The 23560-nt window shown below is 40.7% G+C and overlaps 1 protein-coding gene across 1 annotated transcript in view; it reads left to right on the top strand.

Annotated features, from left to right (window-relative positions):
• Positions 1 to 22027, top strand: part of def8 (differentially expressed in FDCP 8 homolog) — a 42367-nt gene extending 20340 nt beyond the window's left edge. Inside the window, exons 4-12 of the mRNA XM_038806472.1 lie at positions 2403 to 2552; positions 6177 to 6318; positions 9165 to 9329; positions 11185 to 11312; positions 11861 to 11974; positions 13899 to 13979; positions 14166 to 14306; positions 15108 to 15217; positions 18197 to 22027. Of these exons, the coding sequence (XP_038662400.1) occupies positions 2403 to 2552; positions 6177 to 6318; positions 9165 to 9329; positions 11185 to 11312; positions 11861 to 11974; positions 13899 to 13979; positions 14166 to 14306; positions 15108 to 15217; positions 18197 to 18290 (1125 nt within the window). The 3' untranslated portion in view covers positions 18291 to 22027. The remainder of the gene's footprint in view (positions 1 to 2402; positions 2553 to 6176; positions 6319 to 9164; positions 9330 to 11184; positions 11313 to 11860; positions 11975 to 13898; positions 13980 to 14165; positions 14307 to 15107; positions 15218 to 18196) is intronic.
• Positions 22028 to 23560: the final 1533 nt, after the last annotated feature.

The following is a 23560-nucleotide window of genomic DNA, read 5'->3' as shown; positions in this document are numbered from 1 at the left end:
TCCAAAGGTGCTTTGGAAGCCATTCTGCACCGAAAGCAGAGATTGCAGTTCCGCAATCTGTTTCCTGCATTTCGCGTGGTCAACTGTGCTTTGTCTTTGTTCGGTCGTTGCAGCATGGAGTGCTCTCAAAGCTGCTTTGAGATCGGAACATTGCCTCTGCAATGCCTCCACCTGCTTCTCCGATTCCTGTCTTATCAGAACGGCACGTTGCACGTCCTGATAGGCTTTCTCATACTGGGTCTGGGAACTGTTCAGATGAGCTAGACAAGACTGGTGAGCCCTCTTGGCATCATCCACCTCTCTACCCTTCTCTGCCAACTTCCCTTTTAATTCCAGGTTTTCTTTCTCGATGTCCCTGACATCGACCTTACTCATCCTATTCCTCTCTTCTAAATCTGTCCGGAGCGTCCTGATGACCTCCTCTGCGCCTCGCAACTGTGCCAAGCAGGACACAATCGCCATCGGCTTGCGTGCTTTCCCTAAATTCTTTTTGTGTATCTGAGAGAGGTTCTCCCACCAAGTATGACCTATACTCCCGGGACCTGTCTCCTCATTTGCACAAAACTCTTTCCAAAGGGGCCATCCCTTTCCTTGTAAATGTTTGCGGAGTTCCAGCTCCCACGTGGGACACTGGCCTACTCTGCTACTGCTGCTGGTCGCTGCGACCACAAACTTTGCTGGATCCATCAGACGTTCCATTGCCTGCATGGCCATTTCCTCTGACTCTCTTTTTATAATTTGGAACAGGGGGTTGCTGGGGTGGTGTTTCGAGAAACGGGTACGGCTTACGCTATGTTCCGTTAACACAACTACCGAAAGTTTGTCGCAACAAAAAGCTTTCAGTTTTACCTTACAGCCCTGTTAGTACGCATGCACTAAACACACTTCCGAATTTCGCTTATTATTTTGAACACCTTGAATACTTGTGATCTCTTTCTTTCTCTGCAATTTGGAGTTCTAATTCAAATTTCAGGGTCCTGGACACTGTGGTGTTTCCACTTACAACAGGGTCCCGGCGGAGTCGCCACTAAATGTTGCACGTTTTACTATGGGTGTAAAACGCGTTTATTGGAGTGTATTAACACGCCTCCGAGTTCGACGTGTGCTTAACACTACTAGGCTCTGTTCTATGTAATTATTTAGCTCTGGAGTCGCCAGTTGCCGTATAGGCAACGTCACAAGTATTCCGAGGTCAAGTTCAAAGTAATAAAGACGATACACCGATTAGTAAAGTTCAAACGATCAATATTTATTATACAGTTATAATAAATACTCATGCACACACTAAGAGACTAAGCTATAACTAAACTTAAGTGAACAGAATACTTATCTAACAGGAACAGGCAAGGTCAGAGAACGAGGCCTTCGTCCTGGTCTGGCACTGCAGCCTTCAGCAAGCGTTCTGGTACTTGGGAGTCTAGTGGGCTTGGATCGCGTAGCGAGCGTTGAACTTACGGTTTCGGCGGCTGGTGCTCAACGGCTGGAGTCAGGATGCAAGATGTCAGTCAGAGCCGGAGCACGGGTTTAACAGACCGGGGCTCTGTGGGGGATTTGCTTTTATACCCCTCTCTAATGTCCTTGCCCCCTTCTAGGCGGGCTCTACCTTTCGGTACCGATTGGAACGTTTCCAAACGGCTACCTTCGAAATCCTCCAATGCGGGGCTTTCCTCGATGTTGGGGGGTGGTTTCGATATTTGTTACTCTGGTGCCATCCTGTCTACTCCACCAATTAAGTGCTACATTGAGATGGAAATGTTGCCATTGTGTGTGTCTGGATCTGGGCCGCCTCATCAGAATGTTAAGCGCTTTGCCATTAACACCTTTGGCTTGGAGATCTGCACCTGGCCAGAAAACTGGTTTGCTGTTTGCAAAATGCTAATTAGTTGAGAGCAGGCTGTCTGTTCTTACTAAACAGGCTTTCCCTGCTGCCTTCCATTTTAGTTTGGCTCAGTGTCCATTTTGCGTGGCCAGCATGGCTACAACTCCCTGCTAATTGCTCCCGGAGAACACCAGGAGAGGAATCGGCTCTGTGTCGCGTTGTATCCTGTCACTGGTCTGAAATTTGAGCGCACGCGAACATGGAAGCAGAGAACACAGATTTTAGAAGTGATTGACCAAAGAAGCGATGGTGACATGAGGAAAATCTGTTTTACACAGCAATCGACTCTGATCTGGAATGCACTACCTGAGAGCACGGTGGAGGTGCATTTCAGTTGTGGCGTTCTCCAGGTCCGGGCACAGACATGACAGGCTGAATGGCCTCTGACTGTTCTATAGCCATTCCATATACTCAGAGATTTTTGTGCTGGCTTCTTTCTGGTTCACTTTTGATGTGTAACCATATGAAGAATCTCATGTTCTTCACCTTTAATGGTTGTCTGCTTTGTGTTTCTATTATGCAGGGATCATTTGTGGCATTAGACATTGAAAATCTGAAGCATGCAATCGATGAGGTGAAACAAGTTATACTGGATTTGCCGGAACACTCAGAGAAGCAGAAAGACGCTGTTGTTAAACTTATTCACCTGCGACTTAAGCTACAAGAACTGAAGGTTTGAAATGTACAGTGTAAAAAAAATTTTTTGAATTAAAGAGAGGATGATCTACAGAAATGCATACAAGTGGCGTAATCTGATGGCAAGATGTGTTACCATTCAGAGAGAGAGGTGAACATCAAAAATATTTTAAAAGCCAATTCAGTGGTAAGGAGGAAAAGTGCTAATAAATATTTGTTTTTCTTCTCGGCAAATAACATTGACAAATGCTTCAAATGAGCTGTTTGCATGGTTGGCCAAGTATATTGCATCATAACCACAGGCCAGTCAACCTAATGTCACTGGCAGGGAAACATTTGGAGGCAATGTGAAAACACAGTAAGCAACGAGAAAGATAGTAACACATTTCAGCAGGATGGAAACAGACTAATGAAATGAACAGACTCGTGTCAGATGAAGTTTAATGCTGAAATGTGTGATGTGATTCATTTTAGTCGGAAAAATGTTCAAAAATGATACAATTTCAAAACATTTTTGTCCCAATTAAGGGCCAATTTAGCATGGCCTATCCTCCTAAGCTACACATCTTTTGAGTTGTGGGGTGAGACCCATGCAGACATGGGGAGAATGTGCAAACCCCATATAATTTCCTTTTTCTAAAAGGAATGGTGGGATAGAGCAACTCAGGATAGATGAACAAGCCTTTAAAGGTGGTAGTACAAGTTGGGAAGGCTGTTTAAAAAGGCATTTCGGATCCAAGACTATAAATAAGAGGCATTGAGTATAGACTAAGCAAGAAGACTGTCAAATCTTTCTAAAACACTGGTTAAGCCCTAGCTGGAGCATTGTGTCCATTTCTGGGCACTATGCTTCGTTAAGGGTGTCAAGACCTTGGAGAGAGTCGAGAGGAGATCACTAGAATGGCACCAGAGATGAAAAACATCACTTGCAGGAAATGGTGCCAACAAACCATTTCATTTCCAGCATTCCCCACTGACAACAATAGCTTGCATTCACTTCAGAAAAATGTCCTAAAGTGCGTCACCTGAGGCGGAATAGAAAAAAATAGACACCAAGCCAAAAAGTGGAGATATTGGGAGGACTGACCAATAGCTAATTTGATGAGATGGGTTATAATGGAGTCTTAAAGGACGAGAAAGAAGTGGGAAGGATTTAGAGAGGAAATTCTTAACTATGGAACTGAGGAGGCTCAAGTAACAACCAATAATAATGGGAGTGTGTGTGGGAGGATTAACCTTCAGCAGCTGGAATCAGAAGACCAGTTTATTGCAAAGGTCGGAGGGGTGCGTGGGTGCTGGAGGGAGCGTTGAATGATTTACTGATGACAAATTAGGATTTTCAATACAAAGATGTGAATTTTAAATTTGTGACCTTGAGGGACTAGCAGCCAATATAGATCAACAAAGGTGGAGATGATCAGGAAGGTTTAGGATACGATATGGACATTTGCATGAGAGAGAGTGATGGATCATAACCTGACTGTGTAAGCATTAGAATAATGGTGGAGTGGATATGGTTTTACTCTCCTCAGCGTTTAGCTAGGGGAAATTGTGGTTCCTCCAAGACTGGGGGCGCGATTCTCTGCAACGGCGGAGAATCGGGAAGGCTGCCGTGGAAGAGGCCGTCACCCACGGCAGCCTCCCCGCCCCCTCCCGGGACCTGATTCTCTCTCTTTTCCCCCCCCCCCCCCAATCGGGGCTAGGAGCGGGGCCCCGGGCGCCTCGGCGGCACGGCCTTGACGACGGTCGTCAAGGCCGCGCGCCAAGCATGACGCCGGCTGACGCGCCTAAAGAGCAGTTGCCATCTTTTCCCTCAGCCGCCCCGCAAGACGTGGCGGCTTGATCTTGCAGGGCGGCGGAGGGAAAATAGTGCGTCCCTTTTGGACGCAAGGCCCGCGTTCGGTGGGCACCGATCGCGGGCCTGTCCCCTCGGGAGCACGGCCGTGGTGCTCCCGTGCCAATCGGGCACCTAGAAGCCCCAAATGGGCTTCTGGCGCCCGTTTCACGACGGTGGCGACCAGGTGTGGTTGCCGCCGTCATGAAAAGGTCGGAAACGGCCGGCCACTCAGCCCATCGGCCTCGGAGAATCGCCGTTCACCGTGAAAAACGGCGAGCGGCGATTTGGGGCGCGGAGAGAGCGTTTGGGGGGGGGGGGGGGAGAATAGCGGGAGGTCGTAAAAAATGTCGGGAGGCCCTTCCGCTATTCTCCCAAACGTTGTGGGGAGCGGAGAATTCCGCCCAAAGATTTTCAGTAAGCAGTATAAGCACTTGCAGGCAGTTATGAGAGGTGATGAAGAGTAGAGCTGGAGATGGTGAAGACGGTCACCATTTCTTCAGATGATGTTGTCATGATACATCACGTAAATAAGTTATTCGGCTAAAATCGGAAGCTTGTGGGTTGTTTGTCATTGAAACATTGGTAAGTTAATGTCTCTGAACGTACCCAGAAATATTGGGGGAACAGGGACTGTGTTTCTAATGTCAGTTTTAGAAGTTGGCAAATTTAAATTGAGAATTTAGATTGTAGACACAGGATTTGCTCTGAAACCTGCCAATATTAAAATTGGGTATAACTATTATAAAATTTAGAATATGAACTTTTACTGATGGGTTTTTTTTTTTGCTGACCAGATCATTGATTACTATTTCATATTTATCCTATGTGCACATCATCAAGAAATTTCAAATCTTTGATTTGCAGTCTATTCATAATCAATAGTTCTGTCTGGAGGGTAATTTTGTTTTTGTAAATTGTAATTGTAGATTTCTTATACTGCAGAAAATGTCAGGAATTGCTCCGACAGACAACTGCCCTTCCTCTTTTTATATGAACCTTGTTCTTTGGGTTCTCGGAGTGAGGGATGTGTCATTTAGGACTGAGATGAAGAGAGGGAGGATGATTAAGTTTTGGAATTCTCGGCCCCAGGGGGCTCAAGAGGCTCATTCATTGAGTAGGTTCAAGACTGAGATTGTTGGGCTCAAAGGGCTGAATGGCCTACTTCAACTAATTCTTGTGTGGTCAACTTCATCCAGGTTAGGTATGGCAAAATATGAATGCCTGTAATCTCTTTAGCGACTCTTCAGGTGACAGGTACAGCATTTATATATCTGAGCCATTCGGCAAGAATGCTTTACTATTTTTTTCTCATAATATGAGAGACTAAAGTCCAGACTGCAGATGTTTTTTAAAAAAACCTTGGAGATTTTTCCTGGACTTTCCATTTTTCTCATGTAGCTCATACTGTGCCATTAACATCCCTTAGTTGAGTAAAAGATAAGGACGTTACAGTTGTATAGGGCTTTGAGTAAACCATAACTGGAGTACTGTGCACAGATTTGATCTCCTTAACTAAGGGAGGATCTATTTGCCTTTGAGGTGAAAATTGTCTAGATTCGCTAGATTGATGCTTGGGATGAGAGGGTTGTTCTGTAATGATAGGTTGAGTAAATTGGGCCTATGGCCCCAGGCTAATGCTCTGGAGATGCAGGTTCAAATCCCACCACGGTAATATAATGAGGACTTGAAAATTTATAGAATCATAGAAGTTGGTGGAAAACCTTGATTACACACATTGAATAGAAATTCTGCAGTTGGCTTAATGTAAAAATGTAATTGTTAAATAGATATTTGACCATTTTATTTTTCTGGCTTTCTTTATAGGATCCGGATGAGGATGAGCCAAATATTCGAATTTTGCTTGAACATCGATTCTACAAGGAGAAAAGCAAAAGTGTCAAGCAGTTTTGTGACAAGTGCAGCACCATTATATGGGGCTTGCTTCAAACCTGGTATACCTGCACAGGTGAATGCATTGGTGTTTGCCCTGGCCAAAATCTATTTCGAATAAAATCTACAAAGAAACATCCCATTAATTAGTATAAGAAAATCTAATTATCATGAATTTTTGAATGGCCACTGGAATAATTCATTTGAATAAAATATAGATATAACAATTTATCTTAGAACTACTGTAGAGTTTTTCTTGCATGAAGGCTTGTTATGTTCAGCAGGAGGAAATGATCCAGTGAAGTCAGTAATTTTTAAATTTTTTTGCAGCCTAATTGTTAGTTTAATTTTTAAAGTGTTACATTTCATAGAATCTGCCATCGTGAATTTGGGGTTTGAAGTTTTGTTTGGATCAAAACTAGCATTTGAATCGTCATAAAAACAGCTGTTGAGCTAAGAAATTGTAACTTCATAATAACGCCCCGAGGCTTCATTTTTTTAAAAGGCAAAGTTGCACATCTGCAGGATCTGTTGCACTAAGATGTTTAACTTTAATTGGAAATATTTTATGCATTTCAAACTACTTATAACATGACAATATATAATGCATATTTGCAACTTTTTTGTGGTCAAATACTCAATAAGAGGAAACTGGCAGCCAGAGGATTGGCTCAGACCTAAATGAGTAATTTTGTAACCATCCTCACCCTTGAAGTACCGAACAGATTGAGACTGGCTCAGCAGGAGTCCTTGAGACCATGACACAATGTTAACTATTGGGATAAAAACCTTGTGGCATTCTGTGAAAAGTGGTATTATTGTGAGTGTCCCTTATCTGCATCTGTTCAGCATTAATTTATCTTTACCGAAAAATAGCCCATTGTTTGATTTTAAAATGCAAAGCTTTTATAGTTCCATAGCTGCTGGGTATGTAACAGTGGTGTTTGGGGGCACATATTTGTACAATAAAATGTTACTTCAAATTCCTTGTGCTCTATCCAGCTTCATTGACCCTTCAGATCAGTAATTATAATGGCTCTCGATGTACTGTTACCACAACGTTAGCTGTCCAACCTGGAGGAGCCGCCCCCCCCCCCTCCGCACTATGTGACAGAAGGGCAATAGCAGCCAACAATATCAAAAAACACATTGTTGGTCTGTACTGATGGACAGATGGTCTCCCCAAGGCCAAATCCAGAATGGTTGACAAAGTTCCCACATTAGCTCCATTTTCTTTCCACTGGTGCTGTCAGACCTGCTGATATTGTCCAGCATTTTCTATTTTTCTTCCAGAATATTTAACCTTTGTGACTCTGTTTTTTGTTGTCTGTGCTGCCTGCACTTGGAAATATTTGGTGATGTAAATATTTGGTGATGTTAATGAAAAACAAAATTGGTAATTTATTCTGCAGAATTCCTTTTAACAGAGTACTGTGAAATACAAAAGCTAGCTTGTGTCCCGTTATTGTCACATTCATTCATGTTTTGTGTAATTTTGTGCAACTTACTCGTTATTTAAGACGTGCTTCTTTGCCTTCTGGCTTCCAAGCATTTGTTTTTTGCTCACTTATCGAAAAGTTAGAAGGGGAATTTCTCTAATTGTTGTGGCGACAGTTGCATTTGGTCATTTGCCATATTCCAGGCCTGAGTGGCTGGCTGGCTCTGATCGTAATGTCTAAGCCAGTATGAAAGCGTCTCGTAAACAAACCCTCTGATCTTGACATTCCGGGTTCAGGCTCTCTTAGCAACACAAAAAGAACATCATGCCAAAAAATACTATTAATTTGGAATCGTTATCCGACGTCTTGCAACCATACTTCCAAAAAGTTGAATCTCCTATTTTTCTCTTGCCTCGCTGTTAGTACATTTTTCATCATGGGTCATAGTTTTCTGTAGGTATTGCAGCCTCATGGAAGTGCATGAAAGAACTAGTCCCTTTCCTGATGCATTTTTGAACATAATTTCTCCACAAGAGGTAGAAATTTCTTCCCAATAATCGGGTTCCCAGGCTTCAGAAAATTCTTCAGGTTTCTTATGACAAACTCCTTGCAGCATTTCTAGCATCAACTCATTTTGCACACAACTTAACAAAAAAGAAGCATTTTTGAAAAGATGCTCACATTTTCAAAACACTTTTTTTGTTATATTGTGTCTAGCTAATATACACCCGTCGTTTAAGAAGATGCACAGAAGGAAAAAGCTGAAGAAATTATTTGGTCCATTTAGTGACTTTTTTTTCTCCTTTTTAATGAATGGAACAAATAATTTGATTGCTCAGTTTTCTCATCACTAATCCTGTTTAGTTATTAGCAAATTTGGTTTGTACATATTTCATTGATGAAATATGTCACTGGTGAAATAAGGACTTGAGTTAATTTTGTCCAAAACTTGTAATGAAGTGTGACACGATAAGACAGTTATTGAATGAAAAATGTTTCAATTGGGTAAATACTTAATTCATGAGGGGTAGAGTAACATTCTTCTGGAATAAAAAAAAAATGAAACTGTTCCATTGTTTGCACTTTGAAGGGTGTTTAAAGACTGGTAGAAAAATGTAATGTTTGACTGAATGATGCCCAGCACTTTGCAAATTAAAGATAATTAGTAAATAGTGCAATGTTATAAACTGGGTTGAAAGGGATTCTCAGATGATGCTTTAATAAATAATATAATTCAATTACAATATAACTTGATACTAATTCAATTTGAGAAAACATAAAATGTTTTGTTTTAGTACTTTATTTTTTGAATTCCTGAAACACTAACTGAAACCTTATTGTACACTTTTGTAAAGTCACTCTTACTTCAAAAGGAACATATTGTCAAGAGGGTAAATAAAATAAACCGAGAAGCTGTCATTGATTTATGCCTCTACTGTTGCATGTCACCACTTTTTACTGAGTTTAGTTTCCATGTTGACAGGTTGTTACTACCGGTGTCACAGTAAGTGTTTGAACCAAATCACCAAATCCTGTGTAAGATCAAAGGTCAGCCACCAGTCTGAATTTGAACTCAACATCTGTCCTGAGGTGGGACTGGATAGGCAAGATTATCGATGTGGAGAGTGTCGTCAGCCAATTTCTCTACGTGGGTACACTGTCATTTATTTTGAAACATAAACAGTTTTCATGCTAATTTATACTTTAAACTGGCAGGATATATTTTCTTGGTAAAGGTGAAGAATGGGGAAGGATTACATTAAAATCTGGTTGCCTGTTTCATTAACAGTGATGGAAGACATTGATATTAGTAATTTGGTCTGTATTTAATGAGTCTTCTGTATACCTTTTTTTTAATAAATATTTTTTTCTCCTTTTTCACATTTTCATCATATTTACAACAACATATAATTAACAATAACAAATGCAATGGCAATCCTCTCACCCCATCCATCCTCAAACAGCTCCCAGCATTTTGAATACAAACACCAATGAAAAAGAATCATCATTAATTTATACATCCCCCCCCCCCCCCCCCCCAATGTTCGATTGTATCATTCAATTTGTGGAAATGCGCGATGAACAAGGCACATGAGTTGTAGAACCCTTCCATCCTCCCCCTCAACTCAAACTTTACTTTCTCGAGTGTTAGGGACTCCAGCAGGTCCTCCCGCCACATGAGGCACAGGGCGGAGAAGCCGACCTCCATCCCAACAGAATCCGCCTTTGGGAAATCAGCAAGGCGAAGGCTAAGACATCTGCCTCCGCACCCGCTTCCAACCCTGGACAATCCGACACCCCGAATATGGCTTCCAGGGGGCTGATTCAAGTCTCGCATCACCTTGAGATTACCCTAAAGACCTCCCTTCAATACCCCTTTGGACAGGACCGATACATATGGACGTGATTTGCGGCCCCTGCCATAGCGCATCTTCTGTATAACTTAGTGCTTTCCCATGTCTATTGGTACAGTAGGTCTTGACATCATAATCAAATGATTACGAGAGCTTCATTAAATTTTTGTGAAACCGATATAGAGGTGTTATGACTGGATTACAAAACAAAACTAGGGAACTATCCCGTCACAGCAGCTGGGAGAACGTGGGATTACACTAGCAGCATACATGGGGAATCTGCACCGAGCAGGAAGTCTCCAGGGAACGTGACTGGGGGAGGCTAACATCATTTTTGGCTTATGAAGGGCTGAATATGATAGATTAGAAATTCTGATAGACCGGGCTATGTATTTTTAAATTAAAATGCATTTTTCTGAATCACTTTCAGTGTCTGGACCAAACAGATCTGAAAAATGTGTTTTGCATTGGGTCAGATATAATATTAATGAAATGTAAATGAAAATGATGCTGTCATTGGAGGTGTTCAACCTCCTATCAACGAGCACACCCACACACACACCTGCATACTGATAGTGGAGCAGCATGTTACTGGTATATTACCAGTAAGTTACATTACAATGCATTGAAGACCATATCAACGTCCAACCACCTTCTGTCTATTATGAAGAGGGTGAATACCATACGGTCAAACAAAAACTAAAGCTCATCATTAGATTTATTTCTAAGTATATTTTTGTTAACAAATAAGTACAGTAATGGTACTAAAGATAAAACCCCATTCATAAGGGGTCAAATACCCTCTTCTGGACAGTATTTCCTACACTGTTCATTATATGATAAGATTTTTGGTCAGAAGTCTACTGCAGCTGCATGAAGACACATTGAGTTGATAAAGGTGATCTCACCCACCCCCCTCTCTTACAAACACAAAATATACCACAATACCTGTATGTATAATTCACAAATGAATTCATATAGTTCAGAAATGTCGCTCAAAATGGGGAAATCCCATACATCTTCAGTCAGGAAAGTGGGATAATGCTATCTCCACGACCAGCCTCATTATTGTAATATCAAGATTTTTTAAAAAAGTTTTGCGTCTTTCACTCGTAATCTTTTCAACTTGATTTTGACTTTACACTTCAGGTGGTGTGCCCAGTGAGGCGCGCATGTGTGACTACACAGGACGATATTACTGCAGCAGTTGCCACTGGAATGATGCCGCTGTCATCCCAGCACGGGTCATACACAATTGGGACTTTGAAACCCATAAAGTGAGTGTCATGGATGGGGGGAAAAAGTGATGTTATTCCTGTTTGGGAGGGAGAACAATATGCGAACAGATCTGAAGCATTCTCCATATCTAACCTCACTTTCTCTCTCCTCCCACCCCCACCCCCCCCACCTCCAGTGCTGCCCCTACCTCACCCAGCATCTATGTACAGAAATCTTGAACACTGTTATTACCAAACCAAGTTCTGGAGATGCTTATAAAATTGTCAAAAGTAAACCAACTAATTTAAAATCTACTTTTTTAAAAAAAGGTCTTCCATTAAGTGGTTATAAAGCTGTCAGGACAGTCAGGAGGTATGAAAATCCAGCCTATCGTCTTTGATGAATTTAAGATCTGTCTGGTTTAAAATCTTGGTAATAAACTGTGTGAAAATGGTACCTGTGTGGGATGTTTTGATGCATTACTTGGAAGAGTGTGTGAATAAATTTAAATGTGAGCCTTCTATAGTTAGGAGACTTGACACATGCAGATTCTACCTGAAGTTGGGTCTTTGCCTGATTTTGTTTTTCCTTATTTACTTACCATTAGGTGTGTCGTTATAGTATGAGGTACCTCACGCTGATGATTTCTCGGCCAGTGCTAAAACTTAGAGTGATTAATCCACTTCTCTTCAACTATGTGGAGGAACTGGTGGAAATTCGGGTATGGCTAGATCCAGGATATACTCTACAGCTGAACATGTGCAATAAATAAACCTGCTTCGTATGTTACTAAAGATGTTAACACCAGAAATTAATGTAGATATTAGGGAGAACTGTACAGACCCTGTAATACAAACCAGTGATTTGACATATGATTTAAAACATTGCACTTGTGTCGATATTCAGAGGTCGATATGAGAACTACTTTTTAAAAAAAATAATGACCCGGGCTTGCGTATCGATGCATCATTTCAAAGTTTACAGCTGAAAAAAAATCTCAAATGTAGTAAACATTGAGGAGGATAATAACGGACTTTAGGAAGGCAAAGACAGACTGGTGAGCTCGCCAGATGCAAGGCTAATGAAATTTCACAAGTGTGAAATAATGCATTTTGTTTGAAAGAATGATGTTTGGAAGAAATGAGGAGAGGCAATTTGAATTAAATGGGGCAATTTTAATGGGGTGCAGGAACAGAGACCTTGGGTGTGTACACAGAACTTTTAAATCGGCAGGGGAATTTGAGACGGCTGTTTTTTTCACCCAGAGAATGGGGGAAATATGGGTCATGCTGCCTGAGAAGGTGGTGGAGGCAGGCACTCTCGTAACATTTAAGAAGCATCTGGACGAAGACCTGAAATCGTCACGGTTAGGCTATGGATCAAGCGCTGGGAAATGGGATTAGTATAGATTAGTATTTGATGGTTGTTATAAAGCTGTCAGGACAGTCCGGAGGTATGAAAATCCAGCCTATCGTCTTTGATGAATTTAAGATCTGTCTGGTTTAAAATCTTGGTAGTAAACTGTATGAAAATGGTACCTGTGTGGGATGTGTTGATGCATTACTTGGAAGAGTGTGAATAAATTTAAATGTGAGCCTTCTATACTTAGGATGCTTTTTTCTGTGCTGTGACTGAAAGCACTCTTATTGTGTTCTGTACTAGGCACCACACTTCAAGAAGTTTGTCAGTGCTTTCGATAGGGTGCAGAAGAGATTTACTGGAATGGTATCGGGGCTGAGGGATTTGTTATGGCAACGGACTGGAAAAGCTGGGATTGTTCTTAAAGCAGAGAGATTCAAGAGGAGATTTGATAAGAGTTTTCAAAATCATGAATGGCTTTGATGAATTAAAGAAGGAGATACTGTTTCCATAGCCTCCCGTACCAGCCTCCCCGGACAGGCGCCGGAATGTGGCGACTAGGGGCTTTTCACAGTAACTTCATTGAAGCCTACTCGTGACAATAAGCGATTTTCTTTTCTTTCTAGTGTAAGAGTTCGCAACTAGAAGAAAAGATTAAGGTTTTTTGGCAATTCTTTTTCACAATTCTGAGTTTTGAGACCACGAATGAACTGCCTGCAAGAATAGTGAAAGTGGGTTCAAAAGTAACATTCAACAGAGAATTATTTAAATACTGAAAGTGAAACATTTGTCAGGAAGAGCAGCAGAGTGTGATTAAATAGATTTGGGCACTGTGGCTAACTGTGCTCCACCTGTGCTGGTATCAATTTATATTCCACAAATAAATAATCTGTAATTATTCATAAATGAATGTTGCCCCTTTGTAACAATGCTACCCTTTAAGACTTTGCACAATCCTGCTTTTAGAATTTTCAGAATAGCTACAGAATTTGACCTGGGAAAAATTATTTTTTAACATCCAGAATGCATGGTAGATCCAAAAAGCAGTTTCAGCCCTACCCTTTTCCCTTGGGGTTGGGAAGATTGAGAATTTAGCCTGCCTGAGCCCTTTGTCCTGGACATTTAGCAGAGTAGTTCATGAAATGCTAAACCAGGTAGGGTTCATTTGTGATAAAATGTTGCACTGTCCACTTATGCAAGAGCTTAATGACATATCCTGAAGGAGTGTAGCGCATGTAAAAATGGGATGTTTAGTTACATGCATTGTCTTTGGTTTCTGCCTGCAGAAACTCCGACAAGACATCCTGTTGATGAAACCCTATTTCATCACCTGTAAGGAGGCAATGGAGGCGAGGCTCCTGCTGCAGGTTAGTTTGTTCTGTCATTAGAGGCATGTCCCCAAGTGATATTGAATGTTGTGATATTGATTCAAATGGGAAAACAAAATCAACGTTTTGGTTCAATTCTGAAATTGAGGTTGCAATAAAAATTGCATTATATCCATCTTTTATGGAAGATATTTTCAGTGCTTGTCTAAATATTTGTGATTACAGTTACAGGATCGACAGCACTTTGTGGAAAATGATGAAATGTATTCTTTACAAGATTTAATTGACATTGCCACTGGGCGCCTGAGTTGCACTTTAACTGAAGTCCACACTACCTTTGCAAAGCACATCAAATTGGACTGTGAGGTACGGTCAGGCTTTTACGGTGAAGGAACCCTTTAAGATTATATAGTCTTCAAAATGAGCTAGATTTTTAGATGCAGGAAACACAGTCTTCAAACATGACCCTCTTCTTGCCTCCAATAGAAAAAATATAGCATTTTTATTGTGCTACTTTAAAGTGAATTACAGTATTGTTTCTCGGTTATGTTTTCATGTCACATTTTTTAAGAAAGCAAAGTAGTTTACATTTAAACATGTTTTTTGCTGTCCGTGGTTTTCTGTCACAGTATTCACTTGAGGACCTTGCATCCTACTACCCAGTCAGGCTTGCGTGGTGTGACTCCAGTTACACAAAAGTGTGGTTTTCTCGTGCTGTCCTCTGCAATGGCCAAGCAAACAACTCCAGCATGAAAACAAATTCTCCTCATCTCCATCTTAAATGGGAGATTCTTTATTTTTCAACTGTGTTCCCTATACAGCCCAATAATCAGACCAATCATTAACCATTAATTTTATTTAAATGTTCTCTGCATCAAGATATAACATTGTGTTTGCAACTTGCTTAATTTCCCCATGTATATGTCATAATTTTCACATCAATTAATACTTTCATGTGCTAAACAAAGTTTATTGACAATGTTCTATTTGGTAGCATTCCATGTTCTGTATCCGTAGGTAGACCATTATCAATCTCTAATCAAAGGCATCAAATATATAAATAAAATGTGACAAAAATTCTTTATCCCGGTGATTGTATTAAACTGTAGTTTTCAAATTATGAATTGGACCAAAATCAATCTTTTGATTCTGTGGCTTGTTTTATAGCGGTGTCAGGCTAAAGGTTTTGTCTGCGAGTTGTGCAAAGAGGGAGATGTGCTCTTCCCATTTGACAGCCATACATCAGTGTGCCAGGATTGTTCAGCTGTATTCCACAGGTTGGTATGAAGAACTCCGGCTAATGTTTGCTTCATTTCCTGGTTGGTGGAGGTGTTGGGTGCCAATTCCAGACTCTTAAATTTGAAGCTTGACTCAGGATAAATGAGTGACTGTCAATTTATGTGTGAAGTAATGAAGTTATACAGGACGGGTGCTTCATTTTCTTCTACATGAGAAATATATTGCAACTGTACACTAATAATGCCAACCCATGATCTGATTGAAGGCTGCTGCAGTATTACCACCCTCCAGAAAGAAATGAGCAAAGAACTAAAATTAGATTGGAGAAAATTGCACAACAAAACTTCAATAGAGGACATGAAACTTTAAAAAATATATATATAATGCTGAGCTTGTATGCTTAAAATAATCAAGTACAAATTAAACCAATATAGACTTGAGGATCACTGCTGTCTCGGTCTGTATAAATATTTTGGTTTCCAAAACTCAATACAACTCAGTCCAGTTTGCAAATGATACGAAACCAAGGAGACAGCACGGCAGCTCTGAAATTATCGTGTGTTGGTTAAAAGATATAAATGGGCAGGAAAATGACACTTTTTTTTTAAAATTGCTGGAAATACTTAGCGGGTCAGGCAGCATCTGTGAAGGAGAAAGTTAACATTTCAGGTCGATGATTCTTCATCAAGACTGGTCATGAAGGGTTATAAACCTGAAACATTGGGCGCGATCTAACCAAATTAAAACAGAGTGCATTTCTGTGCGGGGTTAGCGGGGTCATAGAGGTGGGAATGTGTCAATTATCTACTAGTGCTCTGTCTGGTTTTTGTGCCCGGGAAGGGAGTGCCACGCCAAGGCCGCACTTGGCCAATGGGCAGAGCTGTTCACGTCAGGAAGGGTTGGGACACTGTTTTTAAATGACCCCCGGACCCCAACTCACCAGTCAGAGGGTCCCCCACACCCCACCACATGAGGGCAGGGCAATCCCCAGCACAGGCACAATGCCATCTTGGCACTCGGCCTGGCAGTGCCAAGGTGCCCGAATGGCAGCAGCAGTGCCGGTCCGGAGGCCAATCACCTGGGGGGCCTCCGATCACGTGGGAGATCCACCCCCTCACCTCAGCCCCCATGGTACCATTCTGCCTGGTCCTCGTTTGTGGGGACCAGTACTGAATGGCACCTGGTTGGGGTCTCCCCGGCGAGGCCGGTAGATATCGGATGGCCGTTCGATCTGGTGAAGGCAGATGTAAGTCAGCGTCTCAGCCGATTTTGCTCTACGAGTTTTGATCCTGCCCGTTGTGGTCGCGATGCAGATCACGACGGGCTCACGAAGTGTAATGGCTATCTGGAAGTCCAGGGAAGCCTCGCCTGCGAGTGCGTCGTGCTCCTGTTCGGACGTAACATGGCTGGTAGATGGCGCTCATCAGCTTGGTTTCTCTGTAGAGGTGCTGACCTGATGCCACGCCCTGAATATTTCCATAATTCTTTTGATTTGAATTCTGATTTCCAGCATCTGCAGTATTTTGCTTCTGCGTTAGAGAAAAATGATATGAAGTTAATTTTGAAAAATATACGGCACACAGAAGAGATATAAGGGGATATGAACAGTTAAGTAAACTGGATGTTCAGGGCATGCCAAGAAATTCTTCAAATAATGAAGAAGAACAATGAGGTAAAAATTCTGCAATCATTGAAGACCTGCGAGGAACTCTATGTTTTAAGGTGGATGAATTACGAATTTGAATTTATAACGTCCTTGGACTTGTGTTCAGCTGAGATGTAATTTCTTAATGTAACTAATTCTGTTGCCTTCAGGGTTACTTAGATACATTTCTTAATTTGGTTTTCTTTTAAAGTTTACTTTAATTCATTTTTTAAAATCTCATTGCCCTAATGCCAGAAGGTAGGAACACCGATCGACATACCCTGTTCTCAGCTCTTCTGGGGCTATCCTTCCAGAGGTGCCAGAATGTGTACTCAAAAGTCCAGTAGGATCCCAACTATTTCTTTAAAAGAGTGGACATTTTTCCTTTTCATCAGTTTTATTTTTTTCATCCTTTCCGGCAGAGTGTTTTCTTTGTCAATCTTGTAGAATATTACACAGATGAGGCACAGGGCAGGGAAGCAACTTAAACTAAATACAGGCCTGTCGTATTGAGGAGCCATCCGTTACAGCATGCCATTAAACTTTTTTAATTTGAGTATCGAAAGAAAAAGGAGAGAGAGTATGATCTCAAACTGATATTACGTCTTCAGAAACATTAATAAAGGAGTTTGAGTGATTGATATCAGTGCATGGAGTATATAGTCCGAAGAATAGAACATAATGCAAGTAGTGAGTATGTGTAGATAGAGCAATATTGCAGCCCTCAAAAGTTTTATATTGTTGGGACATAACTGGTTTTGTGGAGCAGGTTAACTAAACCATTGCCGGGAATAGGATCTGAAGCTATGAGGAGGGAATGAAGGAAGTCAGAATGTTTACAGTGGAGCAAAGAAGGCTCGTAACAGATTTTCATCAAACCAATCTTGGAAACTGGTAAACAGACAATTTTATGCAACCGTGAACTCTGTATCCAGGGCTCCTGAACTCTACATGAAAAGGTGGAATATCAACTGCTTGATAGAGAATGGGACAGATTGCCCAAGAGAGATTTTAGGCGTGAAACAGATGTTATAGTTTGAGCTTTGAGACCTCCCTGACCACTATAATCCTCCCATGTAATTTAATGTAAATCAGAGACACCATGGGTGGGATTCTCCATCGGCGGGTTCCTCCGCTTCGCCGGCAGCGCATTCACGCCTGTGGATTTCCCGACGGCACGAGGGTGGCTACAATGGGAAACCCCATTGCCGGCTGCCGGGATGGAGGATCCCGCTGCCGGCAAGGGCGCGGCGGGACAAGAGAATTTCCCCCCCCCCCCCCATTGTGTTGTCTCTAAACATCGATTTGCAATAATGTGCATCTTTTTCTGTCACCAATATCTTACAATGCTGTTTACTTTCCTTATTTGCAGAGATTGTTATTACGACAACTCCACCACTTGCCCAAGGTGTCCACGGCTGTCGATGAGAAGGCAGTCTCAAATTGGGCCGACTCACCCAGACTGAAACTCAGCCAAACAAAGAATTGTCAACTGGGAATTTTGTAATCCTGTTCGTTTTGTTTCCCGCCGGCTAACTAAAGTGGGAAGATGATGTAGATGTTATCGATGGGAGTTTTTAAATTCCAATAGTGGACCAAATAAAATCTAGTATGAGGCATTGAAATCTGATTTAAGCGAAAATATAAGAGATTAAAAATTGACCCTGATGCTGGAAGTCTAAGTACAAACTGTGGATGAAAGGCTAAAATGATAGCTTTCCCAGTGAATCAAAGCAGTAGTTTTAGAAAGTAAAACCTCCCACCAGCATAATAACAGGAGCAGTGTACTTGTACACATTCCTTCCCGAGCATTGTCTGCTCAAAATGGATTTCAATTTTGTTATATGTTTGGTCCATCTCCTTCTGATCGACTGCAGAAACACTTAACTGAGTATTTAAAAGATTACAGGAAAAGGATCCTGGTCTTTGTGAGATTATTCATGGGGAAATAAAAGCTTGCAGCTACATCGCACTTTAATCATATTCTTGGGATGAAGACAAATGTTAGTAATGCTGCCCTCTTTAAAATTTCTGCTCACTGGCATCGGTCTAATCTTTAGAAAGGTAAAATTCCCAGTCTGGTAACTTGGTACTCTGTTAAATCTGCCTTTATGATTAATGAAACAGATGTTTAAATTGGCAATTAATTATAGATCTGGATTTATTAGCATTTCAGATTTTATCATTGTCAAATCCCAATTATTTGGTTTAAAACTTGAAACTGAACTGTGTGAAAAGAATGGGAATTGTGCCAATTGAAAACAGAAAAATGATTTAGGGAGCCAGTACCCTAGCCTATCGAGAGATAAGGGATCAAAATGCCTTCGTAAGTGAGCACAGTTTTTTAAAAAAGAATAATGAACCCCAGTAGAGGCAATGATAAATTGATGGTAGCAAATTGACAGCAAATGTCACTTTTACGTATCATTCTGCAGGCCACTGTTCGTCAGGTATGTGTCTTGACACCCAGAAAACTCATTACTGTGCTAAGCAAACTAAACCAAGCTACTAAGAAATCTACTCAACCAGTTGATTCTGCTGATTTATTGTATAGGGGTATAGCCCATTTCTGTGAGCTTGGAGTTTGACAAATCCCTATTATGCATTGGGTGTTTTACAAACTGAAGCCACGCAGCCCGCTAGTGCAAAGTGCTGGTAAGCTTTCTGTATTTGTCCAGACGGGATAACCTGTAGGGATATTTGCTTACAACATTATTTAAACCAGAGTTAGAATAATCTAGTTTCCAGTTTAAGGTTCAGTCCTCCATGGCCTATAAGTGATGCAGGGCTGGTTGGCCAATCAATAAGACTGTGTATGTATTTCGATGCTACAAGTCTGCCTGGTGCAGATATGGATTGACTGAGATTGGCAGATTGCCATAGTAATTTGATCTGAAATGGGCGCATGGATTTTAATTTCAGTCTTGTTGAAAATAATGTTCTGGTAAACATGCTGTTAAACAGGATACCCTGACGTTGTTGAACCAGTTGCATTTTTCAAGAAAAATAAAATAACTAATGTAATTCACGCTTTACTGCAATCCCCAATGTAATTCACTTAGTCGAATGAAAAACTGTGCCATATTAATCACAGTTGAACATTCAGAATTCAACTTTAGATCATCTATTTCTTTTTGGTACACAACTTTTCAGAAGTTTGAGTGGCATCCTACCAGGGATCATGATGATCACCCTTTGTTGCCTGTTGCATTTTTCGCCAGTGTTCTTTTGCTTAAGCTAAGGATCTGGTTATTCAATAGGAAAGAGGAATGGCATGATTTGGCTTAATATGCCTGATAAAATGTAATAACAATCAGTTCTATAATAGCTTTTCCATCATCTACACTGATTCTGACAATCTGATTTGAGATTGGGGGTTGTGGAGGTGAAAATACACATTGCATTGTGTTACAGGTCGATATTTCAGTCTGATGCTTTCTTTTGAATAGTTAATTAGTCCTCGGTAATGATGGAATTTGGCTTGTGGATAATTTCTGAGGAATTATGCAGATATCAACACTGAAAACAAGATCGAAAGGAAAACAGAAATACCTTTGACTCAGCACAAAGAGATTGTTATGGTCTGTCTTTCCCTTTCCTGGAGTATCGTGACTTTCTTGATTGTTTTAAAAGATGATCTCAGTGGAGGAAAGGGAGAGGAAGTAATTGACGCACCAATTGATCTCTCACGTCTTGATCCAGTGGCATATTCCCCCATTCTCAATGAACTCGTGAGGTAAAATAAGAATTAAATACTGTGCAGTCATTTGAATTCTTACCACCAGTACTATATATAGAATCATGCTGCTAATTGAAATTTTTGTATCAAAAAGCTGCATTTTGTAGCACTAAACATTTTTGTTATGCACTTTTTTGAAATAGTTTAAATTCCTAAGTATTACTATTCAGATCTCCTGCAGTAAATGCGCACTCACCATTTTATTCACCTCTTTAAAAATCATTTTGTCTATTAAAAATTCAAATATAACTTGTAGTCAATGGAAGCCAATCTTGTTTGGTCTTTGGAAGGCACATGCACCATGTCTGTGTCTTTTTGTTCTTCATAAAATCAGGCCAACAAGTCTTTAACTTAACCCTCTTACTAAAAGCTATCTGTGTGAAAACATATTCATGAAAGAAATGCAGGCCAGTGAATATTGATGGTATGACATTGATTCTGGTTCGATGTTGTTCTTCCACTTCGTTTGGCATTGAAAAGCTTGTAAATAAGTACAGAAATGCTGGAATGCACCAGCGGGTTGATCAGTCTTTTGAAAGAAAAAACACGGTCTAAGATTTATCAGAAAATGCTGCAAGTGCTTGCAGGTCAGGCAAATTCTCAAAGCGTTGGTTTATGTTTCCGAGCGATAAATCCTCCTTTGGGTTATGAGAAGTTACAGATATGAAATATTGGGTATGATAAAAGATCAAAGACCTGAAATGTTGCTTTAACCTCTGAAATATTGGGTATGATAAAAGATCAAAGACCTGGAATGTTGCTCTAACCATTTTTTTTTCTTCCGAGATGTTGCCTAACTTGCTACGTGATTTCTGCATTTTTGGTTTCTATTTCGAGCATTTTCAATATTTTTCATTGATTCACTGTTTAATTTATTGAGTGTAAAGTGAACAAAGCATTATTTTTTTTCTTTTAAAAGGCTGACCAACCTGTTGCTGATTTCCACCACTTGCATAATTTTCTTAAATCTTAGCATAAATATGTACACCCATATATACAAAAAATATAAGAACAGCAGAGGTACCAGTTTTTTAATTTGACCAAGAAAAAGTGATTGGTAATGTATCTACAATAGTGACATTTAGAAAATAAGATAAACAGCTTATTTTTTTGGACAGGTGCTTTTAAAATAACTCTTAAAATGTATTACAGATTTGCCTTTCCTCCCCTTGTTAGAAAATGATGGTGGTTCTTGGCATAATTGTTCATTATATATTTGTGTGTGTATATACACTACCAGGGATTATATATATTATATATATAAATAAATACACATATAGTTATTATGTAATTTGTACATGAATCATGAAACAAATAACACTTGTATACTGTCCATTAAGGTCACCTATTGACGTCTTGTGCTGTACCTTCTTAGACATTCTGCCTATGGTGCTTAAATTACACTAGTGACCATTTATTGTAATGTATAGAATAAATATTTAATAAATTATATTTCGAGGTTTGTTCATTTACTTGCATTTCTTTTCAAAGCTTTGAACATTTCCTATATTCTCTAATCTAAATGGAAATGTTTGACCACGACACCAAGTTACTAATTTTTAGGGTTTGTTGGTTGGTAACATCTGTGGATTTTACATTTAACCACCGTTTAAATTAGATGCTTCAGTTTGAATTCCTGTTAATGAGCGGATGGGCAGTCGAGGCTGTTGGAGAACAGGAAGGCTGTTTGTGACAAACTGTACTTCATGGTTTTATGACTTTGTTAATTAAGAGAGTTTTTAGATCAATTTTGAAGGAATAGATAAAAAGTAGTTTGAACTTTGGTTGACTTAAGCCCACACATTTATTAACTATATTTGTAGGGCAGAGCATCTATATTGGAGGAATACTATTCTTTCTGTTTTGACATTATGATAAATGTTTTAACATTTTGTTCTTAATGATTTTAGTATTTGTAGGAATGGGTTAGAATATGCTCATGTCCATGTTGACAATATTATTGACAAGACGATGTGACTTTGTGACTTCTGTATCAAAAGGAAATGTGTTATTTGTTTGCTATATACTCTCTGAAGAAATCGGTGGAGGACTTGTTGGTCCCGATAAAGGAGGCTCTCTGAAAGATGTTGGATATGGCATGGGAGCATGATGAGATGCTGAAGGGGGTGGAGGAAACACTGTCATGACAGTGGCCAGCTCGCCTCGCTAGAAACGGAGTTGCTGGAGGTGGAAGACAGAAATCGGGGCCTGGAGGCCAAGGTTGAGGACCTGGAAAACCGCTCATGATGGCAGAACCCCAGGATTGTCGGGCTGCCTGAGGGGTGGAGCGCTAGAGGCAGACTGAGCATTTTTCGAAGCTCCTCGCAAAGCTATTGGAGGACGAGAATGTCCTCTCTTCGAACTGGTCACACTGGCTGAAGCCATGGGTGCATGACCACCAAGAGCTGTGAGAGTTTGCTTTCAGTTAGCAGATGAAGGAGAAGGCCTTGAGATAGGCTAAGCAGAATTGGGGGTGTGGTGGGAATGCTGTAGTATTCGTATATGCCAGAACGTCACAGTGGAGCTGGTGAGAAGGTGCATAGCTTTAACAAAGCGAAGACCGTGCTTTTCAGCGTGTTTTGGGGTGGTCTACCTGGCGAAGCGGAGGGTCACGCATAACTCCAGGGACCATTCTTTAAGATGGTGGAGACGTTTATGAAGGCTGAAGGACTGGTTCTGAACTGAGATGGTCATTGGAACTTTGTTGTGCTTGAGATGAGGTGGATATATTCTGCTGTTTGTGCCCTTTAATTTCTTTGTACACAAGTTATGGTTAAAGTCAAATTTTGTTTGGGGTATGTTTTTGTTGTGTTGGTTGCCTTTCTCTTCTCCTGGGGCTGCATTGGGTTGGAGAGGATACATAGATGGAGGGGTGGGGAGTGACAGTTTAGGATAAGCGAGGGGGAGTTTCGATAATGGTTTGGGTGTGAGGTGTATTTGTTTATTTCCTTTGTTGTTGGGGGTGGGGGCCACCTCGCTAGCAAACTGGAGTTGGCT

The sequence above is a fragment of the Scyliorhinus canicula genome, chromosome 9 (assembly GCF_902713615.1).
Source record: "Scyliorhinus canicula chromosome 9, sScyCan1.1, whole genome shotgun sequence".
In the NCBI taxonomy this organism is placed as follows: Eukaryota; Metazoa; Chordata; class Chondrichthyes; order Carcharhiniformes; family Scyliorhinidae; genus Scyliorhinus; species Scyliorhinus canicula.
Note: the sequence above shows the minus strand (reverse complement) of the source record. Positions and strands in the feature narration are given on the sequence as shown.